Below are 20,124 nucleotides of genomic sequence, written 5' to 3'. Positions count from 1 at the left end.
TGGCTTTTTCAGCAAACCTGAAGGATGGAAGGTTACAAAAGCGAGAACGAACACAGTGAACTTTCCTTCTATAAAACACATTAAGAGGAAAGAAGAGCAATATATTTAGGTTTAAGATCAGATGACCCTTATATACCATTATGACTGTAGTTAGTAACAATGAATTGTATATTTGAAATAGCTGAAAGTAGATCTTAAATGTTCTCACCACAAAAAGGAGAAGTCTGTGAGGTAGTAGATATGTTAATTAGCCTGATTTAGCCATTCCATAATGGTATACATGTATCCAGACATCATGTTATACACCACAAAGATATATAATTTTTGTCAATTAATAAATAGAAAATTAAATATATGAAAGAAGAAAAATGATCAGATGACTCTAATTTTCATCTCATACAATTGGCCTTCCTGACCCCTCTAGGAATTGCTTATTTGTGCAGCTTGAAATTGTACTTACTTTTTAAACTACTTAGTCACAATACTGGCTCACTTGTTTTTTATGCTAAGTCATTTTTAATTACATCTCAAAATGGAATGTAATATAGCTGGCCCTCTGCACCCATAGGTTTTGTATTAGTGAGTTTTGCATCTGTGAATTCACCTGAGGACTGAAAATATTTGAGAGGGAAAAAGAAATGATCGCATCCCCACTGAACGTGTATAGACTTTATTTTTTGTACTTATTCACTAAGCAATACAGTATTAACAACTATTTACATAGCTTTTACATTGTAGTAGGTATTAGAAGTAATCTAGACATGATTTAAAGTATATGGGAGGGTGTGAGTAGGTTATATACAAATACTACATCACTTTATGTAAGGTACTTAAGCATCCTTGGAATTTGGTATCCTGGCGGAAGAAAGGGTCTGGAACCAGTCTTCGTGGATACTGACAGACAACTGTAGGGTGCTCCTTTTATTTGTTTATTTATTTATTTTTGTCTTAATCAATTCCCTCTTTGTGGTTTTTATTTTATAGAGACAGAGATCAGTGAGTCTGGCATGACAGTGAGAAGTACTGGCTCTGCAACTTCCTTGGCTAGCCAGGGAGAGAGAAGGAGACGAACTCTTCCCCAGCTTCCAAATGAAGAAAAGTCTCTTGAGAGCCACAGAGCAAAGGTTATAACACCGAGGTCAGAGATAGGAGAAAAACAAGACACAGAACTTCAGGAGAAAGAAGCACCTACACAGGTATACCAGAAAGATAAACAAGATGCCGACAGACCCTCGAGTAAAATGAACAGGGCAGTAAATGGAGAGACTCTCAAAACTGGTGGAGATAATAAAACCCTACTTCACTTAGGCAGCTCTGCTCCTGGAAAGGAGAAAAATGAAACTGATAAGGAAACTTCTTTGGTAAAGCAAACATTAGCAAAACTTCAACAACAAGAACAAAGGGAGGAGGCTCAGTGGACACCTACTAAATTGTCTTCCAAAAATGTTTCAGGTCAGACAGATAAATGTAGGGAGGAACCTTTTAAACAAGAATCACAACCTTCAGAAAAAAATTCAGGACATTCTACAAGCAAAGGAGACAGAGTGGCACAAAGTGAGAACAAGAGAAGAAAAGCTGAGGAAATTCTGAAAAGTCAGACTCCAAAGGGAGGAGACAAGAAGGAATCCTCCAAGTCATTAGTGCGACAAGGGAGCTTCACTATAGAAAAACCCAGCCCAAACATACCCATAGAACTTATTCCCCATATAAATAAACAGACTTCCTCTACTCCTTCTTCTTTAGCATTAACATCTGCAAGTAGAATACGAGAAAGAAGTGAGTCTTTAGATCCTGATTCTAGTATGGACACAACCCTTATTCTAAAAGACACAGAAGCAGTCATGGCTTTTCTAGAAGCTAAACTACGTGAAGATAATAAAACTGATGAAGGACCAGATACTCCCAGTTATAATAGAGACAATTCTATTTCACCAGAATCTGATGTAGATACAGCTAGTACAATCAGTCTGGTTACTGGAGAAACTGAAAGAAAATCAACCCAAAAGCGAAAGAGTTTCACTAGCCTGTATAAAGATAGGTGTTCCACAGGTTCTCCTTCCAAAGATGTTACAAAATCATCATCTTCAGGTACTAGGGAAAAAATGGAAAAGAAAACAAAAAGTCGTTCCACAGATGTGAGTTCAAGAGCAGATGGTCGTAAATTTGTTCAATCCAGTGGGAGAATAAGACAGCCTTCGGTAGACTTAACCGATGATGATCAAACCTCTAGTGTACCTCATTCTGCCATCTCTGATATTATGTCATCTGATCAAGAAACTTACTCTTGTAAACCTCATGGACGGACTCCACTTACCTCCGCTGATGAGCATGTACATTCCAAACTGGAAGGAAGTAAAGTAACGAAATCTAAGACTTCTCCGGTAGTATCTGGTTCGTCTAGTAAATCGACCACCCTTCCAAGGCCACGACCTACCAGGACTTCCCTCTTGCGCAGAGCACGACTTGGTGAAGCTTCAGACAGTGAACTTGCCGATGCAGACAAAGCGTCTGTTGCTTCTGAAGTATCCACAACAAGTTCTACATCAAAACCTCCCACAGGAAGGCGTAACATCTCTCGGATTGATTTATTGGCTCAGCCTCGTAGAACACGACTTGGCTCACTGTCAGCTCGTAGTGACTCTGAAGCAACAATTTCTAGAAGTAGTGCCTCTTCGAGGACCGCAGAAGCCATCATTAGAAGTGGAGCCAGATTAGTACCATCAGATAAATTTTCTCCTAGAATTAGAGCTAACAGTATCTCTCGACTCTCAGACTCCAAGGTCAAAAGTATGACCTCAGCTCATGGCTCTGCTTCAGGTAAATTGGATCCAGATTTCTAATAGCATTAGCATGTTGTATATTTTGGGGTTCCTTTTTAAAAAAAAATTGTCTAGTTGTCTTCCCAAGATACTCATTCAAAACAAAAGTTAATGATATATGAGGTGGCAGGGGAGGTTCTATAAAATAGTTTTATCTAGCATAGTAAATGGAAAAGTCAGAAGTTATATATACTTCCAATTAAAGTCCCGGGGCAAAATAGTGATTTCAAAATTAGGAATTCATTGAGCTGATTTAGGAGTTTTAATTTTCTAGTTGGTGATACATTTGGATGTGTGTGTGTCAAAATTAGATTATCTGGCATTATCTGGTTTAAAGTATAGGAATTAACATTGTGCTTCTAAAAGCGTGTGTTTAACCTTTAAATATCCTCCCATAATTCAAAGCCCTTAAGAACTTGAAGAAAAGCAGCATATGCTTTATTACTCCTTTCAGAGTTAAATAATCAATGTTTTGTTCTTTTTTTTCCCTACCTATTTTGAAATGTCTCACATACTTTACCTATACTTTTTAAAGTTAAATCTGTTTATAGTTGGAGCAGGGGAAAACTAACCCTTAATTTATTTCAGTGGAAGAAGATGGATTCATGGGGAATCACTCAGCATATATTGGCCACACTGAGCTGTAGAAATTTCACTGGTTATGAGCATTATCTCACAAAGTGCTGTTACATCGTTTAACTCTAGTAATTAGGTATAATTGAATATAATAACTACAAAAACTACTTACTCTCCACCAGAATTTAACTGATGTTGTTATATTTGTTTGCTTACGTACTTTGTGTTCAGAGCTGAAGCCTTTGAGAAACATGTGTGACCAAAGAGTCATGAGGTGGATATTTGTTTGTATCCTGTAAGCGTGTTCTCATTGCTTCATAATGAGCCTCCTATGTGGGCGTGCCTGCAAAGGCCAGTGTGGGAGGCCAGCTGTTATAACAGGCTTGCAGATGTGTGATTATTTTCAGTAGGCAGACATCTCAGTGAGCCCTAAGTCTTGAGTTAAAAGTGGAGGCGAAATTGATATGAAATTTCATCTTTTTATTTTTGATTGGTTTACATCTACCACACTATATCCTACAAGACCCTAAAGGAACGGTACTTTGCATATGATACTTTTTTCACTTTTCTTCCTCTTTTCACTGCTGCTTTCCTCCACTCCATTCAGCTTTCTCTCTTTGCTGGTCAGTGGGTTTGGTAATGATCGTCACTGTCTATGGTAGAAATAGATGTAGGCTGAAGCCGGATAACATATAATCATGATTCCAAAAAAAAATTAGACAACATTTTCCTTATTACCCCAGTCCTCATTTCCACACTTGAAGCTTTAGTTGGTGGTTCATAAATTTATCGCCAAATATTTTAAAACTAACTATTTTTTTTTTTTTTCATTCTGTTGTTGCTTATGGTTCTACTCCTTCAATTCACATTTCATCTCTGCTGCATTTCCTGAAGAAATTTCTTCTGCTATACTCCGTGTTTTATCACCTCATCTCCATTAAGATATGTGTGTATTTTCCTGTCTTAACGTAATTTCCATGTTACCAGGTAGCTTGGAGTACCTCTTGACACATGATGTGGTTTTATTCCTTGATATTTAGGATAAGGCTTGAGAGCCAAGCTAAATATGATGACTTCAGCAAGTCTAAGAAACAACTGTAAGATGCTATATATAAAGCTACATTTCATTTTCTGCTTCTTTGAATACAGAACTTGATAAATACTCAGTTTTCTATGTCCAAAAGAACCTTGAATTGTATATGAAATTCCCTAGGACAAATTGAAGTATATGATTTTGGTCTTTTCATACTTACTAGCAGTATATTAAATAATAAGAATCATGGAATTTAAGAGTTAGAAGGGTTATTCCCTTAAGGGAACTGAGGCCAAGAGAGGAAATAACCTGCCCTGGGCACATGGCTGTGGCAGGGGCGGAATGAGAATCAAAGGCTTTTAACCCCCACCCTGTTGTTGTTCTGCCATATTTATTCTAGCTCTAAGAAATAGTTTGAGTGTTTACTTGTATGCAAGCTTCCAGAAGATAGCTGGAATCTACTGGATTATTATCAGGAGTATATGCAAGGTCAATATACAATATAAAGGTTTTGGTATTGTTTACTAAAATCTTTGCAATTCTGATGTTTTACCCAGTTTATATTCTCTATTCCACCTTATGAGCATAAAGCCACATTGTAATCTGGGATTGTATATTCAGATTCTCTCAAGGTACCCATTTATAGTTTTACATCTTATCTAGCACAGTAGCCAGGATCTTTCATTCAGTGTGAACATACTATAATAGCTGTATGGAGAAGGTCATCAAACAAACAAACAAACATACCTGTTTGATTTTGCTAATTTAGGTACCTTTGATATTATAACATTTCTGTTTAAGATAATTATACTATTTTGAATGGAAAAAAAAGAAAAATGTTATCTTTTGAAACATGACTTAAAAGAATGTTAAATCATACTGATGAGTGCTGCTGTGCACGGTATAAACTTTAAAGACTTTGGAAATAATCTGAACCTAGCACCTTTGATATTGTCCCAGTTGGATATGTAAAAATAATTCTGTAATGTTTCCAATTCCATCTTTTAGATGATGTCTTTAAAATAGTTTTAGGCCACCACAGTGTTTCCTGCCTGTAATCCCAGTATTTTAGGGGAGGGCAAAGTTGGAGGATTACTTGAGCCCAGGAGTTGAAGGCTGCAGTGAGCTGTGATGACACTACTGCATTCCAGCCTGGGACAAGTGAGACCCTGTCTCCATTAAAAAAAAAAAAAAAAAAAAAAAAAAGAGTTTTTTTAAAGAAATGTGTGTGATAAAAATAGAAGATTGGAAATCTCAGATTTAGCATTAAGAGAAGAGTTCTGTATGTTTCTCTGATATAATTTGCAGTTTGCTTCTAGGAGTTTAACTAGTTTTTTTTTTCCCCAAAACATTCCTTCAATGATTTTTTGTTTGTTTGTTTGTTTGTTTGAGACAGAGTCTTGCTCTTGCTGCCCAGGCTGGAGTGTAATGGCATGATCTCGGCTCACTGCAACCTCTGCCTCCCGGATTCAAGTAATTCTCCTGCCTCAGCCTCCCAAGTAGCTGGGATTACAGGCATGTGCCACCATGCCCGGCTAATTTTTTGTATTTTTAGTAGAGACGAGGTTTCACCATATTGGTTAGCCTGGTCTGTCCTCCTGTCTCAGCCTCCCAAAGTGCTGGGATTAACAGGCGCCCGGCCTCCTTCAGTGATTCTTGATATCAAGTTGTAACTGAGATATCCAGATTTATTTTGGCAAGATATATTTAAATTTAAAGACCTTGAATTATCAAAATAAAGCACTTGGTTTTCATTATGTTTTAAGTGCACATTTTAGAAAATGAAAACATTATGTTAATATCCTTAAAATTTTTTTAGACTGTTTGCTGTCCCTTTTCAATTCTAATCTTCACAATTTATAGGCAGTAGAAATTAAATGTTGGACATGCATGGCTTGAATTAACTCTTTCTTCAGATCAAAGGACAAAACAGAGCATTGTCAGCAGTTTTTCTCCCCAACTGATCTTATTGCTGCGTGCTCATAAATATACATGCAAAACATGTTTGTGGTAATTTTCCACTAAAATATTCTGATATAGTATGAAGATGCAATGTGTGTTTTCTGAAGTGTTCGCAAAATCTATAGTTGCACATTTTAATGCCAACAAAGAAATTGGAACATTCACAGAAATACGATACTAACAACTTTTTTTCCTTTTTAATTCTGTAGACATCATAAATGATAGTATGTTTTTGTAGTGAATATAGTAGTTTGGTACTACAACACAAGAGGGAATGTTGCCTATTTTATAATTAAAAACTAAGTTTTGTAATGAATGCTGTAGCTCTAGCTACAAGCTTAATCAAGCCTATCTTGGAACTTTCATTTTAATGTATATGCTGTCTCGGCCTTTACTAACCAATAAGTCTCTTAGAGATTGGTATTTCAAACACCTTTAAATGCCTTAGTAATATCAACCCATCAAATGAGCCTAATAATATATTAAGAAAATCTAATTTATTTTTATATATTGTTACTTAAGCTGAATAAAATTCAAGAGAAAGAACGTTTTTCTTCAACACAGGTAGAAATCAGAAAAACTATCATTACGTGAGAAATTTAGGATGTCTTTTTAAAACAACTTGGCTGGGCACGGCAGCTCATGCCTATAATCCTAGGACTTTGGGAGGCTGAGGCAGGTGGTTTACTTGAGGTCAGGAGTTCCAGATCAGCCTGGCCAACATGGTGAAACCCCCCTCTCTACTAACAATACAAAAATTCGCCAGACATGGTGGCAGGTGCCTATAATTCCAGCTACTCTGGAGGCTGAGGGCAGGAGAATCGCTTGAACCTGGGAGGCGGAGGTTGCAGTGAGCCGAGATGGCACCATTGCCCTCCAGCCCAGGTGACAGAGGGACACTCCATCTCAAAGAAAGAACTTACTGGAAACAAAAGTGTAGAATGTATACAACACTTGGAATCTCAGAGAATTAGTTTTGAAGTCTGGGAGTCCATAGACCTGGCTTATACTTTGATTTTAGCAAGGTAAGACCTCTCTGGGCCTGTTTCTTCTCTGTAAATGGAATAATTTAGACTCATGTCAAAGGTCATTCTGTTCCAAAATTCTATGAAATAAGTAGATGGGGAAAAATTTAAAATATTTTAACTTGAAGTTTCTTTGGTGTTAATTAGCGGGTGGTAGGGAATTTAGGAAAAAAAAAAGTTGGGTAGCTGCTATAGTTTGGAAGCAAATGTTAAGAAAGAAAAAGTTTTGAAATCAATTCTTTGAGAAATAACAGGTTAAAAGGCCTAGCATTGAACTCCCTTTCCCAGTTCCTTCTGCGCCAGTAGCCATCATTTCACTCAGTCTCTGCTCTGCTGTTGGTTGTTACACAGACTCAGTGTGTCCAGAGGTAACTGGAGCTTTTCTTCATAGCACACCACGTGTGATGTGTTTTCCACTGGCAAAGAGAGCTCTTAATTACTTCATAATTTTTAATCACATTTTTATTTCTATGCTATATGCTGATTATTTTATCCAGTTTCCTCCTCAATTTTAAAAGAACGTACCTAAAGATGTTACCTTTTACTTTTTAAAATATGCTGTATTCCTTTTTTTTTTTTTTTTTGAGACGGAGTCTCACTCTGTCGCTCGGGCTGGAGTGCAGTGGCATGATCTCCACTCACTGCAAGCTCCGCCTTCCGGGTTCACGCCATTCTCCTGCCTCAGCCTCCCGAGTAGCTGGGACTACAGGCGCCCGCCACCTCGCCCGGCTAGATTGTTGTATTTTTTAGTAGAGACGGGGTTTCATCGTGTTAGCCAGGATGGTCTTGACCTCCTGACCTCGTGATCCGCCCGTCTCGGCCTCCCAAAGTGCTGGGATTACAGGCATGAGCCACCACGCCCGGCCTCCTCCTCAGTTTTAAAAGAACGTACCTAAAGATGTTACCTTTTACTTTTTAAAATATGCTGTATTCTTTTGATTGCTTTTCTTTTTGTGTTTGAGATGGAGTCTGGCTCTGTCACCAGGCCAGAGTGCAGTGGTGCAATCTCAGCTTACTGCAACCTCTGACTCCTGGGTTCATGTGATTCTCCTGCCTTAGCCTCCCGTGTAGCTGGGATTACAGGCATGCACCACCACGCCTGGCTAATTTTTGTCTTTTTAGTAGAGATGGGGTTTCGCCATGTTGGCCAGGAGGGTCCCGACCTCCTGCCCTTGTGATCCGCCCGCCTCAGTGTCCCAAAGTGCTGGGATTACAGGCGTGAGCCCCGCACCCGGCCTCTGATTGCTTTTAAAAGATGTTATTAGTAGCTTTACTATTCTTACTGACTTCGAGGTAGACCAGCCTATGAAAAGAGATGGAAAGTTTGTGAAAAGGAAGTTTTTCTCTTACTTTTTTTCCTCAAAATGTAATTGCTTTTTGATCCTAAGCTCAGACTATTTAAAGTTAATTCTAGCATGGCTCTACTTATATGTGGTTACCTGACATTTAACATATATTAACAGTACTTGGCACTCAGTCTCTCATTCTGCTTTCATGTAGTCAGCCATCAATGACATTCTTTCTAAGTTACCTCGAATTAACTGTCTTAGTTTTATCATACTTATGTTTTCATATGTTCTCCAGTTTATTAAAGCTCTTTGTTAATTGCTTTTCTTTTCTCTCTAGTTTCCAATCATATGTATGGTGACCACAGTTGCCTAATCAAAAATCAGAAAATTTGATGTGACAATTGATTTTTCTCTTCCTTATGAACACTATTGTAAAATAGCAAAATAAACACACATTTAGCATTTAATGAAATGCTTTTTTGAAAAGTACAAATTTGTTTACAGTATTTCTGATTTTGCCTGCCATATTTCTAATTTTTTTCTAAACCTCTTTACTCTTGTTCCTAAACTTTTCCTAAAATTGGTTTCAAGTCTCAGGATCACTTCAACTCATGGAAGTTTTTATATCTAGAAATGAGTACATTATCACCATGGTAAAAATATTATCTATGTTAATAAATTATCTTACAGTGTTAAAATCAGAAATTATATTTAAGCTCCTCAAAAAAACTATGACTAATTACCTAGTATATGCATTTGCATACACTTTTACAGAGAGCCATGGACTGTCTGCATATGTTCGTTCTCTAGTATCTATGAAGGAATCTAGTTCCAAACATCAGGATCTCCAAATAGGGGTGTGAATAAGGACAAATCAATAGGCTCTAATTTATGGCATATTCCTCATTATAGAGTTCTCTGTTTCTTAAGCCAGTTCTAGTGGCAATGTATGCCAGTTTTATCTGAGAGCAAGCTCAGCCTTAGAGATCCCCAGGTAAAAATGTACTTTTTGGAGGAAAAGACATAAAAGGCATAAAATTCGAGTGGAGGAACTTCTGGATTCTATGCAGCTTAGGATCAGTTTCTATTGAAAAGGAAAAAGATGCTAAGGTTTTATTACTTTAAAACGCCGATAACATTTAATGCTTTTCACTAGGTTTCGGAAAAGTAAGTGTTTATATCCAGGAATTCTTACATTTTTTCCAAAATATTTGTGAAAAATTTGCTAGCCAACATTCAGCTAAGTGCTAGATATACATTATTGGATTAAACAGACATGGTTCCTGCCCTTGTGAAGTTTACCAGGAATTAGCCTTTATTTCTCTTTTTTACCTCTATTTATGCTTCACAAATTATTTGTATGTTTGATTCTCATATTAACAGTAGTAAAGTGTCTGCTTTGTCTTCTGATTTTTTAAATGTTTCAGCAGTACCATTTTTTTAATGTCTTTACTAACTGTAAATAAGAAAGTGATTGCCACTTTCTTTAATGTGACTCTTCACAGTATCTCCTGTGCCTTCAATGTCAATGGTTGTGACAAAAGCTTGTAGAGTTTTGCTTTTTGTAGATTTTATGCCATTGTCTATTTTCACCATATGCTTTCAGTGTCAAAGCAGCAGAGAGTTGTACTGAAGATGCTTTGTTGTGTTTTTTTACCATGTAAAAAGATTTTTTCCAACCATAGCGTAACAGGATGTTGAATGACAGAGGTAATGTTTTTTTTTTCTGCCATAAAGGCATAATTTCCACAGCCGGAATTATGCACATCTGTGTGTTGGGAAAAGAGAGTTTTTACCATCTCCATGTTGAAAGTCCATGTGGCATGAGGAAATCTTTTCCCTTGTTTTTATTTTTGTTGTCATTGATGTTGTTACTGTCTCTTTTTTTTTTTTTTTGAAAAATTCATATTTTCACTCAAATAAGAAATATTTGCAATTGAAAAGTGCTCCAGTTACACATCGATGGATAGAGCTTGCTTAGTTGTGTGTCATTAGTGGAATTTTTCATCTAAATGTTTATTCACCACACTATGGAAAACATGGTCTGTCAATGTTTTTGATTCTTCATTGTTTTTAATTCACCAAAGTGTAATGTTTCTATCTCTAAGGAGTAGTAGACTTATGGTTTTTGTGAGGTATGTGTATGTCAGTTATTGAAAATTGTGCTGTGTGTGCGCTTTCATGGTGTTTTGAAGTCGTGACTTTTACCTCCTTTAAATGATAATATAATAATTCTTTTTTTAATAATTAAACTAATTTAGTAAATTCAAGATGGAGGCGCTTTCCTACTGATTATGCTTCCACCTCAGAAGATGAATTTGGATCAAACCGTAATTCCCCTAAACATACCCGTCTACGTACTTCTCCAGCCCTGAAAACCACTCGCTTGCAGAGCGCTGGATCAGCAATGCCTACTAGTTCTTCATTCAAGCACCGGATTAAAGAGCAGGAAGACTACATCCGGGATTGGACTGCTCACCGAGAAGAGATAGCCAGGTTGGTTTTCAGAACTTATCTTTAAGAACTGAAAATTTCTAAGAACATTACAACTTGGTAACAAAGTTTAGCTTGTACTTCATTTTTACTAATAGTCTAAGAACTGAAATCCACAGATAGCTGTGAACTCTGTTTAGTCAGTAGTATTACTCTCTATCCAACTTTTTTCCTTTTTTTTCTATGCCTGTGCCACTAACATATTGTAGAACTGATTTATTTTGACCTTTTCTCTCTCTCCTCTCCTCCCTTTTTAAGAATTTCTTTTATAGATGGTGATAAGTAAGTATAACTTTGAAAGGGAGGCAGTATCAGATCTACATAATTAAGAACTGTGCAGGCAATTTATGGATTACTTTCCTTTAAACTTCCAAAGATATAATAGTATACCTGTTAGAGTGGCTAATGCTCTCTGGAGAGAATTAGGGTAAGCAGATTTTCACTCATACTTTTATGAGCTCATGAAGTATGGTCAGTTCAACCCTTTAGTAAGTAAAACAAAATATGGTTATTTTGAAGATTAAATAAATATGTTTATAGTAACTTTTAGATTTAGATTATGTACAAAAAATAAAATTTGTGCTGCAGATGATTTTTAATTAATAACTTATAATTAATAACTTACTATGGCTGAACTTTGAAGAGAGATTATACTCAAGCAGATATTATAGTACTTAAAATATAAGGATTTTTTGTTTAAAGTTTGTGAGATGTTCAATTTTATTGCACTATACCATATGTTACCTAAACATTTTCACTGTGTACATACTAAGCTTACTTCTGTCTTTAAGACCTTAATCTTCAAGTTGTATACTTGAGAACATTATTAAAGAGTTTATACATAATATTTCATAGATGCTTTTAAAAAACAACAAACTTTTACTCTATCTTAATGTTCATCTTTTTTTCCTTTATTTCATTGACTTCTGTGAATTGTGTTTTTTCTGGCTCATTGGTTTGATGTTTAGTTTTTTGTTTTTAAAGACTATTTACTTGTCATTGCTTTTATTCTTGGAGAAAACATGCCTTTCTAATCTCATTGTGCTGCTTAAAACATTTTTGCTTTAACATACAACTAGCTTTTTAGGAGAGTAATTACTGAAGCATTTTAAGCCAGTTGTTCTAGTTAGAGGAAAGGCATATATGTGCTTTGGCATCCATGGATCATTATGGGCCGACAAAATGCTTGTAGTGAGAGCATCTTGACACATTTTTTGTACTTCCAGGCGCAGCTAGCAACCACAGGTCTTACTCTTATCTCATCATTTTTCCCCTTCCCTTGAAAAAGATGTCCATATACAAGATCCAGTGGTGCCTGTATGTCTAGATGCCTCCTGGCAGGAGGCCTCCTCTCTCGAGCTCCTTCTACCCCAAACTAGAAAGACTAAAACCCTTCTTCTGAGCCAAATACACTTCCCTACCCTCAAATAAAAACATAGTTGTAATGCAAACAGAAGAGGGAATAAGGGTTATACACTGTATTTTCACTTGGTTCTATTTTGCTATGTGCATAGTGTTACTATTATCAATGTGTACTTTTTATTATCTATGGCAGGGCTTCAAGGCCAGGCTATTTAACCTCCAGTGATGTTCATGCCTTATCCCTCTAGTTTGTCAGTAGCACTCTGCTAATAAAACTTGACTTTGGGATTTTAATTTTTCAACATACACTTTCCAGACATATATCTCAAAGCTAGAGAAGTGGGGTTTTTTTGTTTTATTTTATATGGAGAAAAAAAGAGGGTAGTGGAAGGAAGAAGGAAAAATACAAAATATGGAAGGAAATGTTGATATGTAATGTTTCTATAGGGCAGTGATAAGTTTGCTTAGCGTGAGAAAATTCATTTTCAAATGGCTGTGAATCACTAAGTAGCATATGAGAAATAATTTTATTTACATGAACTACTACTGTCACCTAAAAGACTCCTGTGCTAAGAGCAATATTTGAAGAGTAGTAAAGACACTTTTATTTGGAAAATATAATAGTGAGTTTTAATTTATTATCAAAATGTTTTAGGCTTTAGCCTACTTTTTCCGTTCAGAATTTAGGGCTATTTCACTTGATCAGCACTTTGTTAATCTGTACATAGTAACTGTTTACCTGCATTTAAATTTAAAGCACAAAAGCAAGCTCCATTTAGAATATAAAGTATATAAGCGAGATAGGGCATATTTGGTCTTCAGTTTGATGAGGGAAAGTTTCTTTCAGGTATCCCTGATGCATGTGCTTTGTTAGCTCCTGCCTCAGTTTCTCTGTTATGAATACAGATATTAACTTCCATCTAATAGGAATATAAGACATGATGCAGACTTTCATGAATATTAGGGTAAATAGAGCTATAATACCAGCTTTACAGATGACCAAATGAAATATATTTAACCAAAAACTTATACTGGATGATTATCTACAGTAACACCTCAAAGATAGTGCAGGTTTGGTTTCAGACCACTGTAGTAAGGCAAATATCTCAATAAAGTAAGTCACAGAATTTTTTTTGTTTCCTAGTGCATATAAAAATTATGTTCACACCATACTGTGTGCAGTAACACTGCTTCTTAAAAAAAATATATACCTAAACAAGTAAATATTTTAGTGCTAAAAACACTAGTGATCATCTGAGCCTTTAGTAAGTCATCAGCTTTTTGTTGGCATAGGGTCTTACATCCCTGCTGATGACTGCTGACTTATTTGAGAGTGGTGGTTGCTGAAGGCTGGGGTGACTGTGGCGATTTCTTGTTTTTTCTTCTGAGACAGTGTCTTGCTCTGTCACCCAGGCTGGAGTGCAGTGGTGCAGTCTCGGCTCACTGCAAGCTCTGCCTCCCGCGTTCACGCCGTTCTCCTGCCTCAGCCTCCCAAGTAGCTGGGACTACAGGTGTCCGCCACCACGCCCAGCTAATTTTTTGTATTTTTAGTAGAGACGAGATTTTACCGTGTTAGCCAGGATGGTCTCGACCTCCTGACCTCATGATCCTCCCGCCTCGGCCTCCCCAAGTGCTGGGATTACAAGCGTGAGCCACCGTGCCCGGCTGTGATTTCTTAATTAAAATAAGACAGCAGTGAAGTCTGCCACATTGATTGACTCTTCCTTTGATGAAAGATTTCCTTGTAGCAATGCAATGCTGCTTGATAGCATTTTACCCAGAGTACAACTTCTTTCGAAACTGCAGTCAGTCCTGCTGCTGGCTTATCAACTGAGTTTATGTAATATTCTGAATCCTTTGTTGTCAACTCAATAGTGCTCACCACAGCTTCACCAGGAGTAAATTCTATTGCAAGATACCACTTTCTTTTCCCATCCAGAAGAAGCAGCTTCTTATCTGTTAATGTTTTCTCGTGAGATTGCAGCAATCCAGTCCCATATTCAGGCTCCACTTGTACTTCTAGTCCTTCTAGCGCTCTTGCTATTTCCACCATATCTGCAGTGACTTCCTCCACTGAAGTCTTGAACCCTGAAAGTCATCCATGAGGGTTGGAATCAGTTTCTTCCAAACTCCTGTTAATCTTGATATTTTTACCTCCTCTATGAATCACAAATGTCCTTAATGGCATGTAGAATGGTGAATCCTTTCCAAAAGATTTTCAGTTACTTTGTCCAGGTATATTAGAGGAATCGTTACCTATGACAGCTATAGTCTTGCAAAATGTATTTCTTAAATAAAGGAATACATTTTCTGCTTAGAAGACAAAAATGGGCCAGGCGCGGTGGCTCACACCCGTAATCCCAGCACTTTGGGAGGCCGAGGCAGGCAGATCACGAGGTCAGAAGATCGAGACCATCCTGGCTAACACAGTGAAACCCCATCTCTACTAGAAATAGAAAAAATTATCTGGGCACAGTGGTATGCTCCTGTAATCCCAGCTACTCGGGAGGCTGAGGCAGGAGAATCGTTTGAATCTGGGAGGCAGAGATTGCAGTAAGCCGAGATTGTGCCACTGCACTCCAGCCTGGGACAGAGCGAGACTCTATCTCAACAACAACAACAAAAAGTCAAAATGACTCCTTGATCCATGGGCTGCAGAATGGATATTAGCAGGCATGAAAACAGCATTAATCCCCTTGTACATCTCAGTCAGAGCTCTTAGGTAAGCAGGTACATTGTCCATGAGCAGTAATATTTTGCAAGTAATCTTTTTTTTCTGAGCAGTTTGTCTCAACAGTGGGCTTAAAATATTTAGTGAACCACACTGGAAATATGCCGTAATCCAGGCTTTATTGTTCCATGTGTAGAGCACAAGCAGAGTAGATTTAGCATAATTCTTAAGGGCCCTATGACTTTTGGGATGGAAAATGAGCATTGGCTTCCAACATAAAGTCACCAGCTACATGAACCCCTAACAAGAGAGTCAGCCTCCTTCGAAGCTTTGAAGCGGGGCGTTGTCTTCTCTCTGGCTATGAAAGTCCTAGGCTGTTTTATCAACATTGAAAACCAGTTGTTATTATAACCACCTTAATCAGTTACCTCAGCTAGATCTTCTGGATAACTTGCTACAGCTTCTGTATCAGCACTTGCTGCTTCTCTGTGCACTTTTATGTTAAGGGGATGGTTTCGTTCCTCAAGCCTCATGAACCGACCTCTGCAAACTTTTCTTTTGCAGTTTCCTCACCTCTGTCAGCATTCACAGAGTTGAAGAGAGTTTGGGTTTTGCTCTGGATTAGTTTGGCATAAGGGAATGTTGTGGCTGGTTTGATCTTCTATCCAGACCACTCAGACTTTGTCCATATCAGCATTAGGCTATTTAGGCTGTTTTGCTTTCATATCATTCCTGTGTTCACTAGAGTAGCACTTTTAATTTACTTCAAAAGCTTTTCCTTTGCATCCACAACTTGGCTGTGTGGCACAAGAGGCCTAGCTTTTGATGATTGCTGGAATAGTAAGGCAGAATTTAAAATGGTTCCATGGTTGATCAGATGGGAGATTGGTGAGAGTAGGGAACCCAGAAGGTATGGAAAAAGAAGATAGGTTGTATTTTGGTCATACTGACACCAAGATGCCTAAAGGATAGCCCTGTGAAAAAATCTAGCAGACAGTTGAACCGTGGCTGTGAAACAGGAAGCCGTGAGAGCTAGACTCATCGTTGTAGAGTCATTCGTGAAGAGTAAATATTTGGATAGATGGTATCACCAGGGAATGGTGAGGGAGCTGCAAATGCAGCTGAACTCTGAGATAACCTCAGTGACAGGGATGCAGTGTAGCTGAATGGTGAAGAATATGGACTGTGGACTCAGACCGTATTCCTGGTCTGAGATTCAAACCCAACTCGACCACAAGGTCTGTGTGACCCTGGGTGAGTTAATTAACTGTGCTCTAGTGATCTCATCTGTAAAATGGACGTAATGGTGCCAACCTGAGAGAGGTGACAAGTTGATGCAAATACTTAACCTAGTGCTTGACATATAGTCAGCAGTCAATAAATGTTAGTTATATTTAAGAGGGATACAGAGAAAACAGTGGTTTATGATTATAGTTAGAACTTTATTTGGAGTTTTCAATTTTCTGTAGAGCTCACATATTTAAATTTATGAGAATCCAGATATAATTGGAATTTTAGAATCAGCATTACATTCCTACAGTTTATAAAATGCTAGCCTTACCTTATTTATGCTTAAGAATCCCAGCCAATGCTTTGTTCAGATTTTCAGTCCAAACTTAATTATTACAAATGTTTTTGACCTGTTGGTAAAAACAGTGGTATGTAAGTGGCTTATTTTTTAATATTAAAGTGATCATTAAATAGGTGTGTCGGCTGGGCACGGTGGCTCACCTTTGTAATCCCAGCACTTGGGAGACCAAGGTGGGCAGATCCCCTGAGGTCAGGAGTTCGAGACCAGCCTGGGCAACATGGTGAAACACCATCTCTACTAAAAATACAAAAATTAGCCGGGTGTGATGGCGCGCACCTGTAATCCCAGCTACTCGGGTGGCTGAGGCAGGAGAATTGTTGAAACTCAGGAAGCGGAGGTTGCAGTGAGCCGAGATCGCACCACTGCACTCCAGCCAGGATGACAGAGTGAGACTCTGTCTAAAAAAAAATAAATATATCACAGAACACCTATCAGTCCCATTCCCTGGTTTGTTGACCCCAAATGAAACTCTTGGCATTGTAAGACAAAAAGCTTTTATTATTACTGAGCCATTTACACGTAATTTTATTAGTGAAATTCAAGTAAAAAGAATACTGATCAAATTCTTTGAAAACATTTTAAAATAGAACTATGGTTTATGTTTTTCAAGCCTAAAATATTTGCAGTTACAGTTATGAATGAGTGGTAATCTTAACAGTAAGAAACCAAATTACTTGTAATTTTAATACATTATCGAAAGCTTTGTGCTTTTTTTGTTTATTTTGTTGGTAGGAACCAATTTAGTTGTCAGAATTAAATGGTATGGGTTTTCTTATTGTCTATAAGGTAATATAATGCTTTTCTGTGTATTGTAATTTAGCTAACATGTCTTTAATTACAATATAATTGAAGGATATACTACATTTGAAGTTGTGAGTGGAGGTGAGCTTTGATAATACCAAAATGTTTTTTGTTTTGGAGAAAATATTATGGAACTAAAAACTACCTTAATCAAGGAATAAGGCATATCTGCTAAGTCAGTTTTAAGACATAATTTATTGATTCATAATATCTAAAGTCTAGGCCCTGTTATTTTGTTGGGCTAGTCAGATCCAAACAGCAAGAGTAGGGAAATAAATCATCTGCCCATAGGTTCAGATGACAGTGATTCTTCAATTTCTCTGTAGTTTCCCACATTTCCTAAAACTTCATTATTCCTTCCTCATAGTCTCTACCCGAGTTTCTAAAACTACTCTGGCGATCTCAGGTCTTGTTTATTGAATAAGTACTTTCCTGTCACATGACATCAGACCATCTTCTTTTAACTTACTGATTTTGTCATTGGTGGAGATAGCATGGATTTGCTAAAACCTGCAAAGTTATCCTCTTAATTACCTCTTTATTTGTGACTTTCTCTGCTTATTTGAAGCACATTCATAAGTCTAGTTTCGAGACTAGAATCTTTCTACATTTTATCAAATGTAACTTATCTGTAGTGATAAACATTTCATTGACAATAATTTGAGGTGCCTTAAAAAAAATTAAATCCTGTCTCTTGATGGCTAGAAGTAGACTCCATATACTTTGTTCGAACTCTGCTTTTGTAATCAGGTCACTCATTAAATTGCTCTTGCTGCCCAAAAGAAACCTCCGATTTCAACTCATTATTATCCCATCCTAAACCTTTTGTGGCTCAGAGTAGCTCTGTCCCAGTTCTCCATACTTTTGTTGCATAAAGAATGGGGTTTGCCAAATTTTTTTCATTAAGGTCTTCTATTATTGAATCACAATGCCACTAACATCTAATAAATTAACTGACAGTTTCCACTAATGGAAGAGAAAAACCTTTTCTTTTCATTAGGAAACTTTTTTGTGAACCTTCCTTATAGTTGGTATGTAAGTCAAATATATGAGTTAATCAATACATAAATTAATCTTCAAGCCTCTTGACTGAACTTTTTATTCTTTATTGTACAGTGAGATCATGAAATCATTCATAACCATTGCTTTGTAAATACCAAATAAATTTTTTAAATTATTTTATTTTGAGACAGTCTCACTCTGTCACCCAGACTGGAGTGTAGTGGCGTGATCTCAGCTCACTGCAACCTCCGCCTCCCAGGTTCAAGCAATTCTCGTGCCTCAGCATCCCGAGTAGCTGGGATTACAGGCGCATACCACCATGCCTGGCTAATTTTTTTGTATTTTTAGTGGAGATGGGGTTTCACTGTGTTGGCCAGACTGGTCTTGAACTCCTGACCTCAAATGATCCACCTGCCTCAGCCTCCCAAAGTGCTGAGATTACAGGTGTGAGCCACTGTGCCCGGCCTCTTTTGTTTTTTAAAAGATATCTAGCTCATTATCAGTAGGCCGTGAATAGTTTAAATGCTTAAGATTCCAATTTGAAAATTTTTAAGTCAAACTCCAAAGATTTTTACATAGCTTATTTTCAAAGTCATGGTTTAAAATACAGAACTCATGTGAATGACATTTCTAGGAAACCTTAGGTGAATTTCTTAGGATCAGCTTGAGCTGTTTACAGTGGTAACACATCTGTATGAAAGGCATGTCAAGAAGAACTGAAGATCAGATGTGGCTTTACCACAAGCCAGAGGCTGTATTAAAATTAGGTGCTGTCTAATAAAAAAGAAAGAAGAGATCCAGTTAATGACAGAATCACATAAATGTGGTTATGTTCATTGCTTTTAACAGCTGAGAAAAATAATCTTGAATAATGGGCCAAAACCAGGAAAAGCCTTCAGGGGAAAATGTAGTTATAAGTATTTACAAGGCATGTACATTTTTTAAAATTACAGCCTTATCACATTAAAGCCTCATCTGGGTACTTTTTTATATACCAAAAAAAAGTACCGTATTTTTATTTGTAGGCAGTGTAGTAATAAGAATTCTGTCTTTTATTTGGAGATAGAATTTCCAAATATCTAGTTGACCTTGCTAAGCGTTCATGCTTCGTAGCCAGTGATACTGAGCATTCCATCTGGATTGCCTCTAGACAGGGGATTCACAGTTGGTCTTTACTGGTTAGAGAACATCTAGAACTTTTTGCTCATACACAAAGTGAAAACCTTATATGTCCTGTTTTATAGGTCCAGTTGGTGCCTGCATTCGTGTACTTCTAGCTTGACTTTTTACCCCCTCTGTGTGCTATTACGGGGTCTCTTACAAGTGTACTTTTTCCTGCATTGTATAAGCAATGAGAATTTTAAATGAAATGAAGTGAATTTGCTAATATCTCGGGGTTTGTTTTTTTTTCTTCCCATGCCTTGTAAACCTTAAACCACTATACTTGTTCTATTTGAGGTGCAGGGGAGAGCATGAGTGAGCTCATCACTTAGAAGGAAA

At 37.3% G+C, this 20,124-nt stretch overlaps 1 protein-coding gene across 12 annotated transcripts in view; it reads left to right on the top strand.

The window, feature by feature from the left end:
- Nucleotides 1–20,124, top strand: part of CEP170 (centrosomal protein 170) — a 137,524-nt gene that overhangs the window by 93,398 nt on the left and 24,002 nt on the right. For 8 of the 12 annotated variants that reach the window (XM_010353262.2, XM_010353261.2, XM_010353257.2 and 5 more), the window contains 2 exons: nucleotides 985–2,817; nucleotides 10,966–11,200. In XM_010353262.2, coding sequence (XP_010351564.2) covers nucleotides 985–2,817; nucleotides 10,966–11,200 — 2,068 coding nt within the window. The remainder of the gene's footprint in view (nucleotides 1–984; nucleotides 2,818–10,965; nucleotides 11,201–20,124) is intronic. The other 4 variants (XM_010353263.2, XM_010353260.2, XM_010353259.2 and 1 more) reach the window with 1 other exon arrangement.

This window comes from Rhinopithecus roxellana, chromosome 8 (genome assembly GCF_007565055.1).
Source record: "Rhinopithecus roxellana isolate Shanxi Qingling chromosome 8, ASM756505v1, whole genome shotgun sequence".
NCBI lineage: Eukaryota > Metazoa > Chordata > Mammalia > Primates > Cercopithecidae > Rhinopithecus > Rhinopithecus roxellana.
This window is presented reverse-complemented; position numbering and strand designations above follow the sequence as displayed.